Genomic DNA, 13,782 nt, shown 5'->3' on the forward strand with positions numbered 1-13,782 from the left:
TGGTTTCAAAAATCATTTAATTCTAGCTAGATCTAGTGAGATTTATCACCTTTTTCAGAAGCATTTGACTTTCACCTATTTCAAAGCACATATATTGAAGGTAAATAATGGCTGTCTTGATCTTCTTCCTATCCTTTGTATTCAGATTTGGTTTAGGTTTAAGTAAACTATACCTTAGAATGTCATATGTTGTGTACAGTTTTACACCATTACATATCATTATGACATTACACAAAGTAAAGGCATTCATATGTCTAAAGAAAATATTAAATAACTAAACACTGGAGTTAATATAGTATTGGAAATTTTATTTTTCTTTGAAGTTTTTGAAAACTGTAAGATAATAAATTCCTACCTTTAGCGACTTAAATTTTTAAATTTAATTTTCAAATATTATAACAAATGGTGCTTGGCTGGAAAGAGCAATTGAAGGTAACATATCAGGCATCGTCTGGATATGAGAAAATAGCTTTCTGAAGTCTAAATTGGTAGCATGCTCTTACTCAATTGGACAGGAGCCTAAATGGTCATCATTTCCTGGCTCAAGTGTAAGGAGACAGAATTGGCACACTGTGTATAGGTTTCATGGGATCCTCTGACATCTGATAGCCACAGGCTATCATGGAATTCAATCCCCAAAGAAAATGCAATGTAGCAATAAAACACATAGGGAGATGTTGATTTCTTTTTAAGTTTAAATCATGAGATAAATTTGTCCTCTATAAACAGAGAAATATAGATGCATATATGCCTTCACTAGCTTATGTCTTGTTTATATAGAGTTGCCTTTACAGATACATTAATGGCTCTACCATGAATTTTAATTGATGATATTTCTGAAAAAAACAAACAAACAGAAAAACCCTGACCATGTAAGTCATATTGCTTCTGTTTGATGTGAGATACTCCCATGTAGGAGAAAGCTGGTGAACCTACCCAGAACAGCAGTTGTCTTCATCTGTGTATGGCTGAAGTATCAGAATGAGAAAAATTAATTGGGAATTTATCTTGGATCTTGGTTTGAGTTGTAAAACTGAACACAACATTTATCATAAAGTAAAAAATAAATGCTCTGAAATATGGCCATTTTTCAAACTTATTTTCTTTTAGTTCTATTTTTGATAAAGTAAAATATAAAGTGCAGCTTCCTGCAAGTATTTATCTACCACTTATAGTTACCTCCCTTCATGTATTTAAGACATGGTGTAGGAAATTCATTTACCCTCCTAGCCCACCCAACCCTCACTTTTCTTTTTTCCTGAGTGGTGTTCTTTCTCCTGATTTTTTCAAGATTTATCTTTATTTTTCCCTCTGGTATGAACCCGTGCTCATTTCTATTCTGGTATCTATTTTTAACACTTTTTACTTTTAATTACATCTGCTACAAACATAGAACTAAGGGGAGCCAAAATAGTTTCTGGTATAGCTTCTCTCATCTGTTTTCTGATGCCCAGTCTTCTACCTACCTTTCAGGGAATCCTGCTGTGAACCAGCCTATACTATCTACTCCTCACCCTCCTCCTGCCCAGTGTTTTTTTCCAAAACCATGTTAGGCTAAGATGCTCTGATAGAATTATTCAGAGAAAATTGCTTTTAGCGCCAAATCCAGCAGAAGAATGTGACTCATGTCTGCTTCTCCCATGGGAGTTCCAGAATTCCTTCTTGACTTCTATGATTAGATAGCAGGTATCCATGGAATACAGACATTCACACAAATGAACATCCCTACATCCAAGGGGATTGGCAATTGAGAATTTTAAGGCTTCATATCACAAAGAATGTAATACTTCATTTAATTCTTTAATTTTGAAATTTTCATCTCATTTTTTTTTATCCCAGTTAATGCTTACTGGGAATATGAAATGTCACATGAAAAGTGACTCCCTTAGCATATCCAATGACTGTTCTAAATCTTTGACAGCTTACTTGCTTTATGGGTCTGAGTTATACAAAACACCAATCTTCTGCATAACTTCTGTTTGTTTGGATAGGAAGGAAGAAGAAAGTTACTGATAGGAAAAAGTTCAAAGTTGTTTTTTCAGTTCATTTGAAGTTGATTCAACACTGATTGACCTCATATTTTTAAGATGGTCCTTTGTTCCACTTAAGATTAGACTAGCACTGTCTAATGTACACATTCTATAATGTGATTCATACATGCAATTTAAAATTTCCAATTAGCTACATTAATAAATGGAGAGACACATCATAGAATTAATTTAAATAATATTTAATCTAATCTGTAAGAGCTCAAATAGAGAAGCACAAGTAGAAAAAGATAAGGGGGACTCATTTATATGTTAAAAATTTATTACCAGATGTTTACTTATGTGATTGTAGAAACTGGTCAACCAAGTCTTAACCCATAGGACAGGCAGCCAGAACAGGAAGATCATAGGCAAACTTGAACTCATGGGTATGGATCAAAGCTGTGATCCACATAGAAAATTCATCCCTTGTCCTGGGAAAACTCAGGCTTATTTTTAAGTCTTCTCAATGGAATCACACAACCCACCCAGATTATTCAGAATCACCTTCTTAAATTCAACTGATTGAGGATTTTTACTATATTTGCCAAATATCTTTAAGTAATTCCTTGATTAGTATCCCTTGGAAAACACACAGGAGCCTAGCCACACTGACACATCTATTAAATTATTACCATCAATATATCCAAAATAATATCATTTCAAAATGTAAGGAATGTAAAACTAACAAGATATTTTACTTATTTTTTTAAACAGCTCTTCATAATATAGTGTGTATTTTGCAGTTATAGTACATATCCACTTGGACTAACCACATATCATGTGCTTAAGACTAACAGAAGTCTACTGGTCACTGCATTGACAATGTAGGTTTGGACATTGGCAAAGAGTTTATCTGGCTGATTATCTTGTATTTTTAGAGAGGCAAGTCTCACCTAGGGTTTAGTTTGTCTAGCAAGGGACATTTAGCAATATGTGAAGGTATTTTTCATTGTTTTGCCTGAAGGGTAGTGATGGGAGCTATTGCCATCTAATAGGTGGTACAGGAATGCTGCTAGACATCCTAGAATGCACTGAATAGCACTCCTCACCCTCAATTATTGACTCACCCAATCAGAAAAGACCATGGCACTAAGCTGAGAAACCCTGCTATAGAGCAGAATTTGGAAATATTAGGGAATGAAAGAAAATTGTGAGAGATGATGGAAGTTTTCAATGCTCTTTGGAATCTTTCCTTTACCTTGGAGAAAAATGTTCAGAGATGTGAATAAGCATCTCATCTTGTCCATATCTCTATGACCATATTCAAAGTCAGGGGATAGGATGAGGGTGGAGGAATGACACTGAATAGTAGAGTGAATGATGCATGGAAAAATGGAAGAAAAATTATTCAATGATAGTTATTTCCATAACAAATGAGTGGAAGTTCATAGGTGCCCTTTTCTGAGGATATTTAGGGTATTCCTAAGGTTAGTCTTCATTTGGTAGACTTCAGGAAAATTACAAAATGCAAATGAAAACTTACAAATGGAGAATTCAAAACGTGTACAGTAATTAGCACTGTCTCAGACCATCTGTGGAATGAAGTTGTGATAAATAAATAAGTAAACCTCTAGCATTTTTTTTTCTAAGAAAAACCATGATATTTAAGATTAAGTCATTTTCAGAGGTAGTAATCATATTTGTAAACCCTAATCTGAAATTTACTTCTATCCAAATTAACTGCAAATTCAGAATAAACTTCATTTGCTAAGATTTGGCAATGTATGTATTGAATATATTTGTTAAAATCTGATATTTGGAAAAGATGTACAACTAACTTATTCAATGAAAAGTGTCATATCTGCTTGAAGTAATTATTGGGTAAATGCAATGCCAAATGCTGATTATAAACATAGCTTAGAGTCAATGCTTCTGAGATATATTTTCTATTAGATAGCTGTTACAGTTCATTTCACAAATTCTTAATTTAATATGTAAAAACAAAATCTTCCTAAATATAAATGACATTCGTATTGAATATTCTTAATTTGTATTGAGAGTAATTGAAATAAAGTGTAATTATAGTTTGTGCTCAATTTTGTCACTAAAAATGATGACAACATATCTGCCAATGCAAATTTTAAGGCTTTTTCAAATAACTGATTTTGAGATGATTCAAATTTTTCTGTATTGAAGTAAATAAGTGATTTTATGTAGCTATATTTTACAAACTCTTTTTAAAAATATATCAAAAAGTTTATTAGATACAAGAATGTATACTTTATGATGAAATGATGAAATTTAGGTATGACTATGTTTTAAATTTTATACTTTTTTAAAAAAAATTAAATTATAAATTCTGTTTTTCCCTAGAAATACACAAAGAAAAGACTGAAAAGCAGGATAAATCTGAAAAGAAAATTCAAACTAAAGGTAATTGTTCAATTTTATGTTTATTCTTATTATTCCAGGATGTATATTTTGTGTATTCATATGGAAGAAAAACATGATTAATGTGGTTATTTTTTAAAACATTGTTGGTATTACTTTAATAAGTACTTTTACTCTATTAATTTGGGGTGTAAATGTGTGAATAATATGTAACGATTGGAATTAAAGTAACTTTAAAGTGTGTGACCATCTTTACATTATTTGCAGCTGGTTTTTCTTACTAAATGACAGCACAAATAAATTTTTTGACTTGAACAAACACTTTTCTTCTGTTAATAAGTTACTATGAGTCAGAGTTCAATTTTTCTTTAACCTGAATTTCTCTGCCATGGGATGCCTTTACATTGTTTGGTGTAGAAACGCAGAGTCATTATGTTCCCTCACTGCAGGAGGCCACTTCCCTACAGCTTTCCTCCCTAGCCTCAAGATTCATGGACAATGACTACAAGATGATTAATATCCCTTTTCACTGAACTGACTCCAGGAACTGACATCTTGCAGTAGAAGCATTTTAATAATGGCCAGATTTACCTTACTCATCTGACACTTTTTTTATGGGTTGTCTATGTCGTCATAAAACTTCACAAGAAGTTTTAGGAAGCAAAGACAATCAGAAGGTTGTGTTTCTAAGCATATTCAGGTTTTCCAAATACATAATTTTGGAAGAAAATTAAGAATCTCCTAATTACCATAGTTGTATGGTCAAATAAAAAGTAAAAGAATTTCCCTGGGGTAAAAATTAAATGTTGTCCAATATTTTTCATATGAAAAGGGGCTAATGCAAAATCTGCAGTAAATACAACAACCACAGATTGTAAAATTTCAAATAAAGGAAGTTCTAGTTAACCTTAAATTATATTGGCATGTGTATCTATATTACAAGGTCATGTTGTTGTTGTTTTTAAGTATACTTCATGTACTTCCTTTTAGTGAGGAGCTCAAATCATTCTTTAGACATTATGCCTTTAATCCTAATGCCTGAGTTTGTTCCAGATTGGTCAGCCAATCCTTACACAGTCAGCACACTGAAGCTCACTTGATTGAAATCTATTTATATTTGTACTTAGGGAACTAACATCTTCTTACTGTTTCCTTTCCTTTTTTGGTTCTTAATTCCTTTGGTCAGGGAAATTGGACACAGCTTTTGGGCACTGATTGACTAAGGGAGCCATGACTGAATTGGCTGTGTATTTTTTTCCATTTGCTGTAGGTTAAATAGAAACTCAACCAGTTCCACATGATTGGGGTCTCTGCTGGTTTATCTTGAAGAGTCTACTATTAATTTAATTGCAGTGCTGCTGGAATGGATGTGGTGATGCAGATGGTACCATTTGCATTTTGGACCCGGCTTTTAGAATCTTGCTATCAAAGCCTTTGAGCAGTGGGCTGTAGAGTGGGTTTGTTAAACTAGTGAGTCTTCCATAATTAAAATAGTGAATTTGGCTGAAGTTTATTTTTTTATTTATTTTGTTTTAAATTAATTTTTATTGTAGGTTGTTCAAAACATTACATAGTTCTTGATATATCATATTTCACACTTTGATTCAAGTGGGATATGAACTCCCATTTTTACCCCGTATACAGATTGCAGAATGAAGTTTAAAATAAATTCTCAAAGACTGGGCTGGTGATTAGTTACCTGACTGTATTTCTTGAGTAGACCAAATCCATTTTGTGAAAGTGAATATATTTTTCAAGCAAGAGAAAAATGGGACTTCAGCTTAGCAACACTGAATGGGGCATCAAGATAGTTAGTTCATCATTTTATTTCTCCACAGTTTTTCTGTATTAATGTGAATGAAACATTTCATTTTACTCCTCAGTTTCCTATCTAGAATCCAGGTAGATTAACACCCTCTCTGTAGACAAATTGTTCAGTGATGATGTAGTTTTATAACCATTGATACATGTAAACAAATACTGTATTCTGTATGCCATGTTTCATATTGGCTATGATTATATATGATGGATAGTTAGGAATCTAAATTGTTATTTAAGTATTTTGAACTCTTACAAGAAGGTAACAATATAATTATTTGTAATGATTATAAACAAGACAACAAATATCAGCCTAAAAAGACTCTTTATGACTCTAAAAACTCTAAAAGACTCTAAGACTCTAAGCCTGGTGTGTTTTGTGCAGAAATAAATATTTTGATGCTAAAGGAACCTAGATAATACCCTATGTTCGATTTTTTTTTTCCTTCTGAAGATTCCTATGGTCTCAGGGCTATGTAAATACTTAGAAAAGCTTTGGGAATCTATACCTATTTGATTTATTCATCAATGGAAGTACAGAAAAACCAAAGAAAATATAACCTCAGAAAACAGATTTCCAAAATAATTCCATATAAATATATTAATTTATTTTAAATGTCAAAGAATTAATTCCAATTCTTACTCTATGTCACAGAAAATTTTATAATCATCCACATTAAGTGATTTAAATGAATATCAGTCTTTAATTATATTTTATTCCTCTGTTAATTTTGTTTGATGCTGTTCATCAGGGAAGAATACAGCAATTTCATGGAGCTAAACAGTAAGCCTTTTAATTCATAACCTGGCAATGAGTATCTGTTATGGTGCTTAGCAAAGCCCTGGCATGTTAGTTAAGGTTGACTTTCAAACTAATTTAACCTTGGGTTTTATAAAGAGGTAAGAATTTAGTTTGTAAATATATTCAGGATAATGTATGTACTTCTGACCTTGTATTAAATTCATACAGTAATACTGGGGTATATTAATTTGCTTAGAAGAAACTTACACCACACTTTAACTTTTCCTAGATTACCAAACATTATTTACCCAATTACTGCTCATATATACATAGCCACTGCTGAGTAGGCAGATTGAGTTTGCCACAATACCATAAGTTGTGGGAAGTGATCAGTGTGCTCCAGTCCTAGTGAACTTGAAAAAGTCTGATTTCATGTCAGGGTTATGGTTTCAAACATAAGGTTTTATAGGTCAAAATAAACATGCACTTTTATATTTAGAGTTTGTCTCTAAACCTGTGGTTAGGGTCTTGCTACATGCTGGTTGACCTCACTATTCTACTTGCATATCCACATGTCTACCAGTGCCCAGGCACCATATCTATTCTCTCCCCATTGGTTTGTGATCCATATGGCCTGGTGTTATCCAAATCTGATAGCTTGCCTGTATTGCAAGTACCAGCTAGTCAATAAGATATATATATCAATAAGACTCCTCTCTCAAAATTTTACATTTAATAAGACTGAGAAATATGATAGTACACTACTTATAATTGATGAAAATGCCAAATGGCTTGTTATAGATGTATTAGTTTCCTGCGGTTTCTGTAACAAATAATCACAAACTTGGTGTTCAAAAAGAAAAAAAAAACATAATATTTCCCCCTTTTATAGTAGCTGTAGAGGCCAGAAATTCAAAATCAGTTTTATTGACATAAAATAAAAGAGACAGTTGAGTTACATTTCCTTAGAGACTCTAGGAGAATATCTCTTTCTTACCTCTCACAGCCTATGGTGGCTACTGATATTCCTTGGATTATGACTGCCTCACTCTGATTTCTGCCTCTGGGATCATACTGCTATCTTCCCTTCTGATATCAGTCTCCCCCTACCTCACTATAATAAGGATACATGTGATTATTTTTAGGCCCCAACTGGATAATGCAAGATAATCTACCTACCTCAACTTTCTGGCAGTTATGAAAGATAAAGTTAGATGTTTATTTACATGTCTCATCTATGAAGCATTTGAGTTACAAACCCAGCCTAAGACTCTTTCTCTATAAAGTCCAATCTTGCTTGGACTCTTGTCCTGTGTTCTCTTCACTGTAATTTAGTCTACTCTCTCAACCACTTCTATCACCTCCACAACTGTCTCACAGTCTTTTTGACAATTGCTTTGTTACTGATTTCCTTGCATTAATCTCTCAAGCAAATGCTAATCATAACACTTTACTTGCTTAAATCCCATTGTTGGTGTCTCAGTGCCTAAGAGATAAATGTCACATGTTGTAGTCTGGCACCAGAGATCCTCCTCACACAATCTTTGACACCCTTACCTACAAATTTGTGGCTTTGTACCCATTATTGCATATCTAACCTACTCTGCAACCTCTTCAGTAACTCCTCCAACATCCCCACCTCTGTCTACCTGCTGCCACTGGTACTCCCAGCCCAGCTAAAGCCTCCTATGTTGTAGGTAGGCTGAGCTGTTGGGCAGGCCTTAAGCAGACACAGTGCTATCTTGAAACCCTGAGCCTTTGTGTGCTCTGTTCTCTGGCCACCAGCCCCCTCCTGTGTAGTCATTTAGCAGGGTGCTTGTTCACTTCTTTTATTCTCATATGGAATTCCAGTTTCTTTCACCAGCTTCTCCTGTCCTTCACTGAAGGCATGTAGGCTCTGTCTCCATGCTACTCTAATAACCCAGTTTTTAACTTTTTAACCATTTTGACAACACATGAGTTATGGATAGAGTGACCAACTCGCTCAGTGAGGGCAAGGAATTAGTTTATCTCCAAACATGTTCTAGATCAGCTTTACTTCTGACATATGACTGCATTTCTTTATCCCCAAACAAGGAGATTCAGGCTCAATAATCTCTCAGACTCTTGCCAGCTATGAATCTGTATGCTTAAAGTAAATTAAAAATCACTTTAACATCTAACAAAGCACCCAACACACTCAAAAAAATAGTCAAATAATAAATGAATGGATGAGTTATTGCTATTTTTGTTAATCTTTGCTTGATTTTTATAAAGATATTTTTTTATATTTATATGCTTCATATATATATATATATATATAATGCTATATATGTACATAATATATAAACACACATACACATGCATAAAATTACTCAGCTTTAATTGGGCTACTAAAATGTCAAATTTATTTGGTCAGAGGCAATCACCAATTTGATAGTAAAACAAAAAACTATAATCTGCAATCTGAAACCAATCTCACAGAACCAAAATTGTGATAATATAACTTAAAGTAGTAAAATCTAATCTGGACAGTTGGGAAAATGCGAAAAAGAAAAAAGCAAAAAGAAACAAATGAAACACTCATGATCCAATTATCTGAAGTAAAAAAGGAATTTATTTTTAACTTGCTCTGGTTTTTTCCCTGCAGTTGCTTGTTTATTGTACATTGTCTTATTTCTCTTGCAATTGCAAATTTCACTGTTGATTTCAGATAATATTAAAACTTCTATTTAAGTATTAAACATGTTAGTTTACTCACAGAGCAGAACAAACCAGAAAAGACAAGAAATTAGTATTAAACATAACTAGAGGAAGGCTCCTGGTTGAAAGGAAACCTGCTGGGTACTCCGACCACAGGTGTGGGGTGCATCCACCTGGGGTATCAGGTGTTCAGATGAAGAAGTGACCTCAGGAATGAGGAGGCAGTTCACACAGCCAGCTGGCAGATGGTCAGCATCAGAGATGTGTTGGTAGGAAAGGGAGGTATTCTTAGAGGAAGACTAAAAGAAAAAGCTGGCCACAACAATTTTTTTAGCAATGCACATTAATTTATTCACAGAAATTACTTTGTGACAAACACCATACTAAGAATGGAAAATTCAATAACCAATAGAACCTAGTCCCATGAAAGTTCTGAAAAGGTCAATACAATTGTACCATTGTGTACTGAATACTTCCCAGAGAGGTCCTAGAGGCAGGGATGCTGTTGGAGGCCTCACTGCCTCAGTTGCTGAGTGTGTCTGACTGCAGTTTTCTGATAGGGCCTTGGAAGAAATGAGTGTTTAGGGGTTCAGGCATGAATTCTGGAGCTTACTAAAATGGAAGACATAAAAGCTAGGTCAGGGTCAGTCTTTAAGGAACTAAGTGGGAATTTGTTTTAAAGTGCTCAATGAAAGTCAAATGATTCATATTAGTTTCTTAGAGCTATCACTAAAAAGTACCAAAGATTGGGTGGCTTAAAATAATAAAAAGTGTTGATGTCACAGCTATAGAGCTTTGAAGTTTTGGGTCAAATTTTTCAGAGAGTTGGTTCCTTCTGAGAGATGTGAGGGGAATCTGTTGCATGACTCTCTCTAACTCCCTGTGTTTGTGGGCAATCTTTGGCTTCTACATAAATCATTCTAAATTCTGCTATTGTCTTCAGAAGATGTGCTCCCTGTATGTCTGTCTTTTCAGATATTGTGTTCCCTCTGTGTGTGTCTGACTCTCTGTGTGAATTTCCCCTTTTATGCAGACATCAGTCATATTGGATTAAGAAGTGGCCTAATGATATTTTAATTTGATCACCTCTGTAAAGATGCTTCTATCAAGCATAATGTCATATTCCGAGGTACTGGAGGTTAGGGCTGTAGCATATCTTTCTTGGGGGAACACAATTCAATTTATAAAACTTTCACACACACACAGAGTCAGAAACATTTTTTTCAGAGGGTGATTTAAAACAGTAATGCTAATTGACTGGCTTAGGACTCCTTAAGTTTCTGAGAAACAATTGCAGGATTGGAATCATAAGCTGACAAGGGATTTAGCCTGTAGTGATTCTCAAAAGCCAAAAGAATAGGACATTAAAACATATCAGAATATCCTAAAGTCCTGTATAACAATGACCTCAAAGTCTTCAAATTAATTTAGGCATCTAGTATTATATAAACTTTTATTTTTGTCTTTTCTCAGCTGACCTAATTTTATATATATATGTATGTGTGTGTATACATACACACACACACACACACACATATATATGTATATATATATATATATATATATATATATATAAAATAGGTGCATATTATAAATACATGAATATATATATATATATATATAATTAAGTATAATTTTATATATATATACATATGTGTGTATATATATAAATTTTCTGGCAGTTAGTTATGAAAGAAAAAAACTGGAAAATAAAATTGGAATTGAAGATTCTGCATAAAGCTATGAAGCACTGCCTTCCTAGTAACTTTACACATATAAATAAGTGATTACAGGTCTTACTATGGCTATGGAGCCCCCAGGTAAATCTCCATACAATTAAGTCAGACTTGAGAATAAAATTGATGTTTTAGAATGTTAAAAATTCCTGTTGTATGGTTTAAAACATATGTATCAGATAAAATTTTAATTTTATTTAGTTTTCCAAGTCTTCCACTTTAATACAGAAATAAAAGTAATTTTATTATGAAAAAGAAGTGTGCACACTACTGAAGGATAGATTGTTGATAACATGCTTGCAGAATCTAATCAGCACACTTTGGCTCATAGAATAAGTTTATAGTCTGTATAGAATCTGGGATGACTAAACATCAATTTTGCGGGGAGTCATCATCAGATAGTTGTATTCTTTTCTGCTCTGGTCTAGATTCTTATCCTGGACAAAGAAGTTCAGGCTAGTTGATCTCTCATATTCCTACCAACTCTAAAATTGTGTTCATTTGTTAAAGCTGAAGTAATAATTTCTTTCTTGAAAAAAATAGATAATGCAATTTTTTGAAGTTTTTCTATTTAAGAACCCTTTCCTATTATGTTTACCATTATCTTTTAAAAAGTGTACAGATTATTTTGCCTTAGTACAGAATTAAAATTCTTTAGATGGAAAAACAACCACACACAGAGAGACATACACTTTAAAATAGAGTATATTTGGCCATTTTTGTTTAATATTGGCTAAAACAATTTGTTTCTTTTAAAGTAACAGTTTAAGTGTTAAAAAATGAATGTGTTTTATGGTGTATTGTTAAAAACTGAGGAATCAAAGAATAAATATGTATAAATTTTATGAGGCTGTCTGAAATCTTCACCTATTTAAAATTTATCAATTGCTGGTTCCACCCATAACAAAGCACTTGAAATCTAAAATATAGAGAAATTAACTAAAACAAAATTCAGTGAATTCTAGTCCAGTTTACCATTCATGCTCCCCTGTATTTTCATAATAAAAAAAAGTCTTGGTCTGGGGCTGTGGCTCAGTGGTAGAGAGCTTGCCTAGCATGCAGGAGGCACTTGGTTTGACTCTCAGCACTACATAAATGTAAAATAAAGATATTGTGTCCACCTAAAACTTTGAAATAAATATTAAAAAAAGCTAGTGCCTAATTGGTTAGCTGATTTATTTCTGTTTGGATGGTCAAATTAGTCTTACACAGTTACCTGCTCTGGAGTCAGGTATAAGCTTCGGAATTTTGGTGGAATTTGTTTGCTCCCCATTAGTTGGAGAATGCAATAGTCTACACAGATCAGTAGCTTAACAGTTTTAACACCAAAATGTTTGATTTTTGAAGTAAGAACAGACAATAACAAAGAACTCTGACAACTGCTCCCTGCTGTTTGCCTTCTATGGAGTTTTTTACCCAATAAAAACCTCAAGGTCAGGGGTACTGTGAGCTCTGATGCACTTGAGAAAAGACATAAGTCTGCTTGTCAGCTGCTGGGATCAAAAGCAAAAGCACAGAGCACAGCTTGGAGAGAGCTGGAGAGAAGCCATGAGGGGAGGGTGAGAGACACACTTCAAAGTTGAGTTGAGCTGAATGTTCTGGTCAGGGAAAGGTCAGAGTCTGGACAAGCATAGGAACAGGAGAGCAATGCCAATTCCAATGCCAACATCAGGGCCATTCCAACTGGTGGATTCCATTTGTTTTTAATTATCAGCACACCGAAGGGACTTTTGTTTCTTATAAAGAAGATGACAAACAAATTAAGCTCTAGCAGGTGCAAAAAGCTTATTTTGTTCTGAGCTAAAACTGTCTTGGCTCAGATAGAACTTGCCAAGCTGGACTGGTGACAAGAAGATACTCTTTTCTTTTTCTTCCATGTGGAAACTCCTGGTTACAGGTCTTAAGCAAAAAGATGCACAAACAAATGCAGTTGCTTCAGCAAATCATTTTTTTAAATTTTATAATGATTATTAACACAGATATTGACTGTTGCATTGCTGTGGTGAGACATTTCAAAACTTGGTATTTGAGCACCTTCTTGCCAAAGTTTGAAGTTTCCATCCAAGCAGCTTTAGTGGCTATCTGCCATTTTGAACAGCTCCCTAGAGCTCATGAGTCCAGCTGCTTCACTAAGCTGTATTATGGTGTTATTTTGAAGGGGGATAATGAAATTCCAGCATACAGTACTGTGTCTGTAAATCAAAACTTTGACTGGAGGAACCAGATTTTTCCCCTGGGTAACAGGAATGAGGAGTTAATATGCTAATTTGAGTCTGAATTCAGCCCCCTTGCTCTTTTGATTTTGTATTAATTCTCCCATTTATGCCTGTGCACACGTCAATCTGAAAATCCTTTAGTGGAATGGACAACCAGCTGTCTGAGGAGGGTGAGCCCCGTCCCTTACAGAGGCAGAGCTGCAGATTAGGTGCTCCCTTGGGGCTCT

General features: G+C 34.1%; 1 protein-coding gene across 9 annotated transcripts in view; it reads left to right on the top strand.

Moving 5' to 3' along the window:
• Window positions 1-13,782, top strand: part of Trdn (triadin) — a 362,446-nt gene that overhangs the window by 85,295 nt on the left and 263,369 nt on the right. For all 9 annotated transcript variants that reach the window (XM_076858293.2, XM_076858296.2, XM_076858294.2 and 6 more), the window contains exon 5: window positions 4,344-4,403. In XM_076858293.2, coding sequence (XP_076714408.2) covers window positions 4,344-4,403 — 60 coding nt within the window. The remainder of the gene's footprint in view (window positions 1-4,343; window positions 4,404-13,782) is intronic.

The sequence above is a fragment of the Callospermophilus lateralis genome, chromosome 6 (genome assembly GCF_048772815.1).
Source record: "Callospermophilus lateralis isolate mCalLat2 chromosome 6, mCalLat2.hap1, whole genome shotgun sequence".
NCBI classification, from domain to species: domain Eukaryota; kingdom Metazoa; phylum Chordata; class Mammalia; order Rodentia; family Sciuridae; genus Callospermophilus; species Callospermophilus lateralis.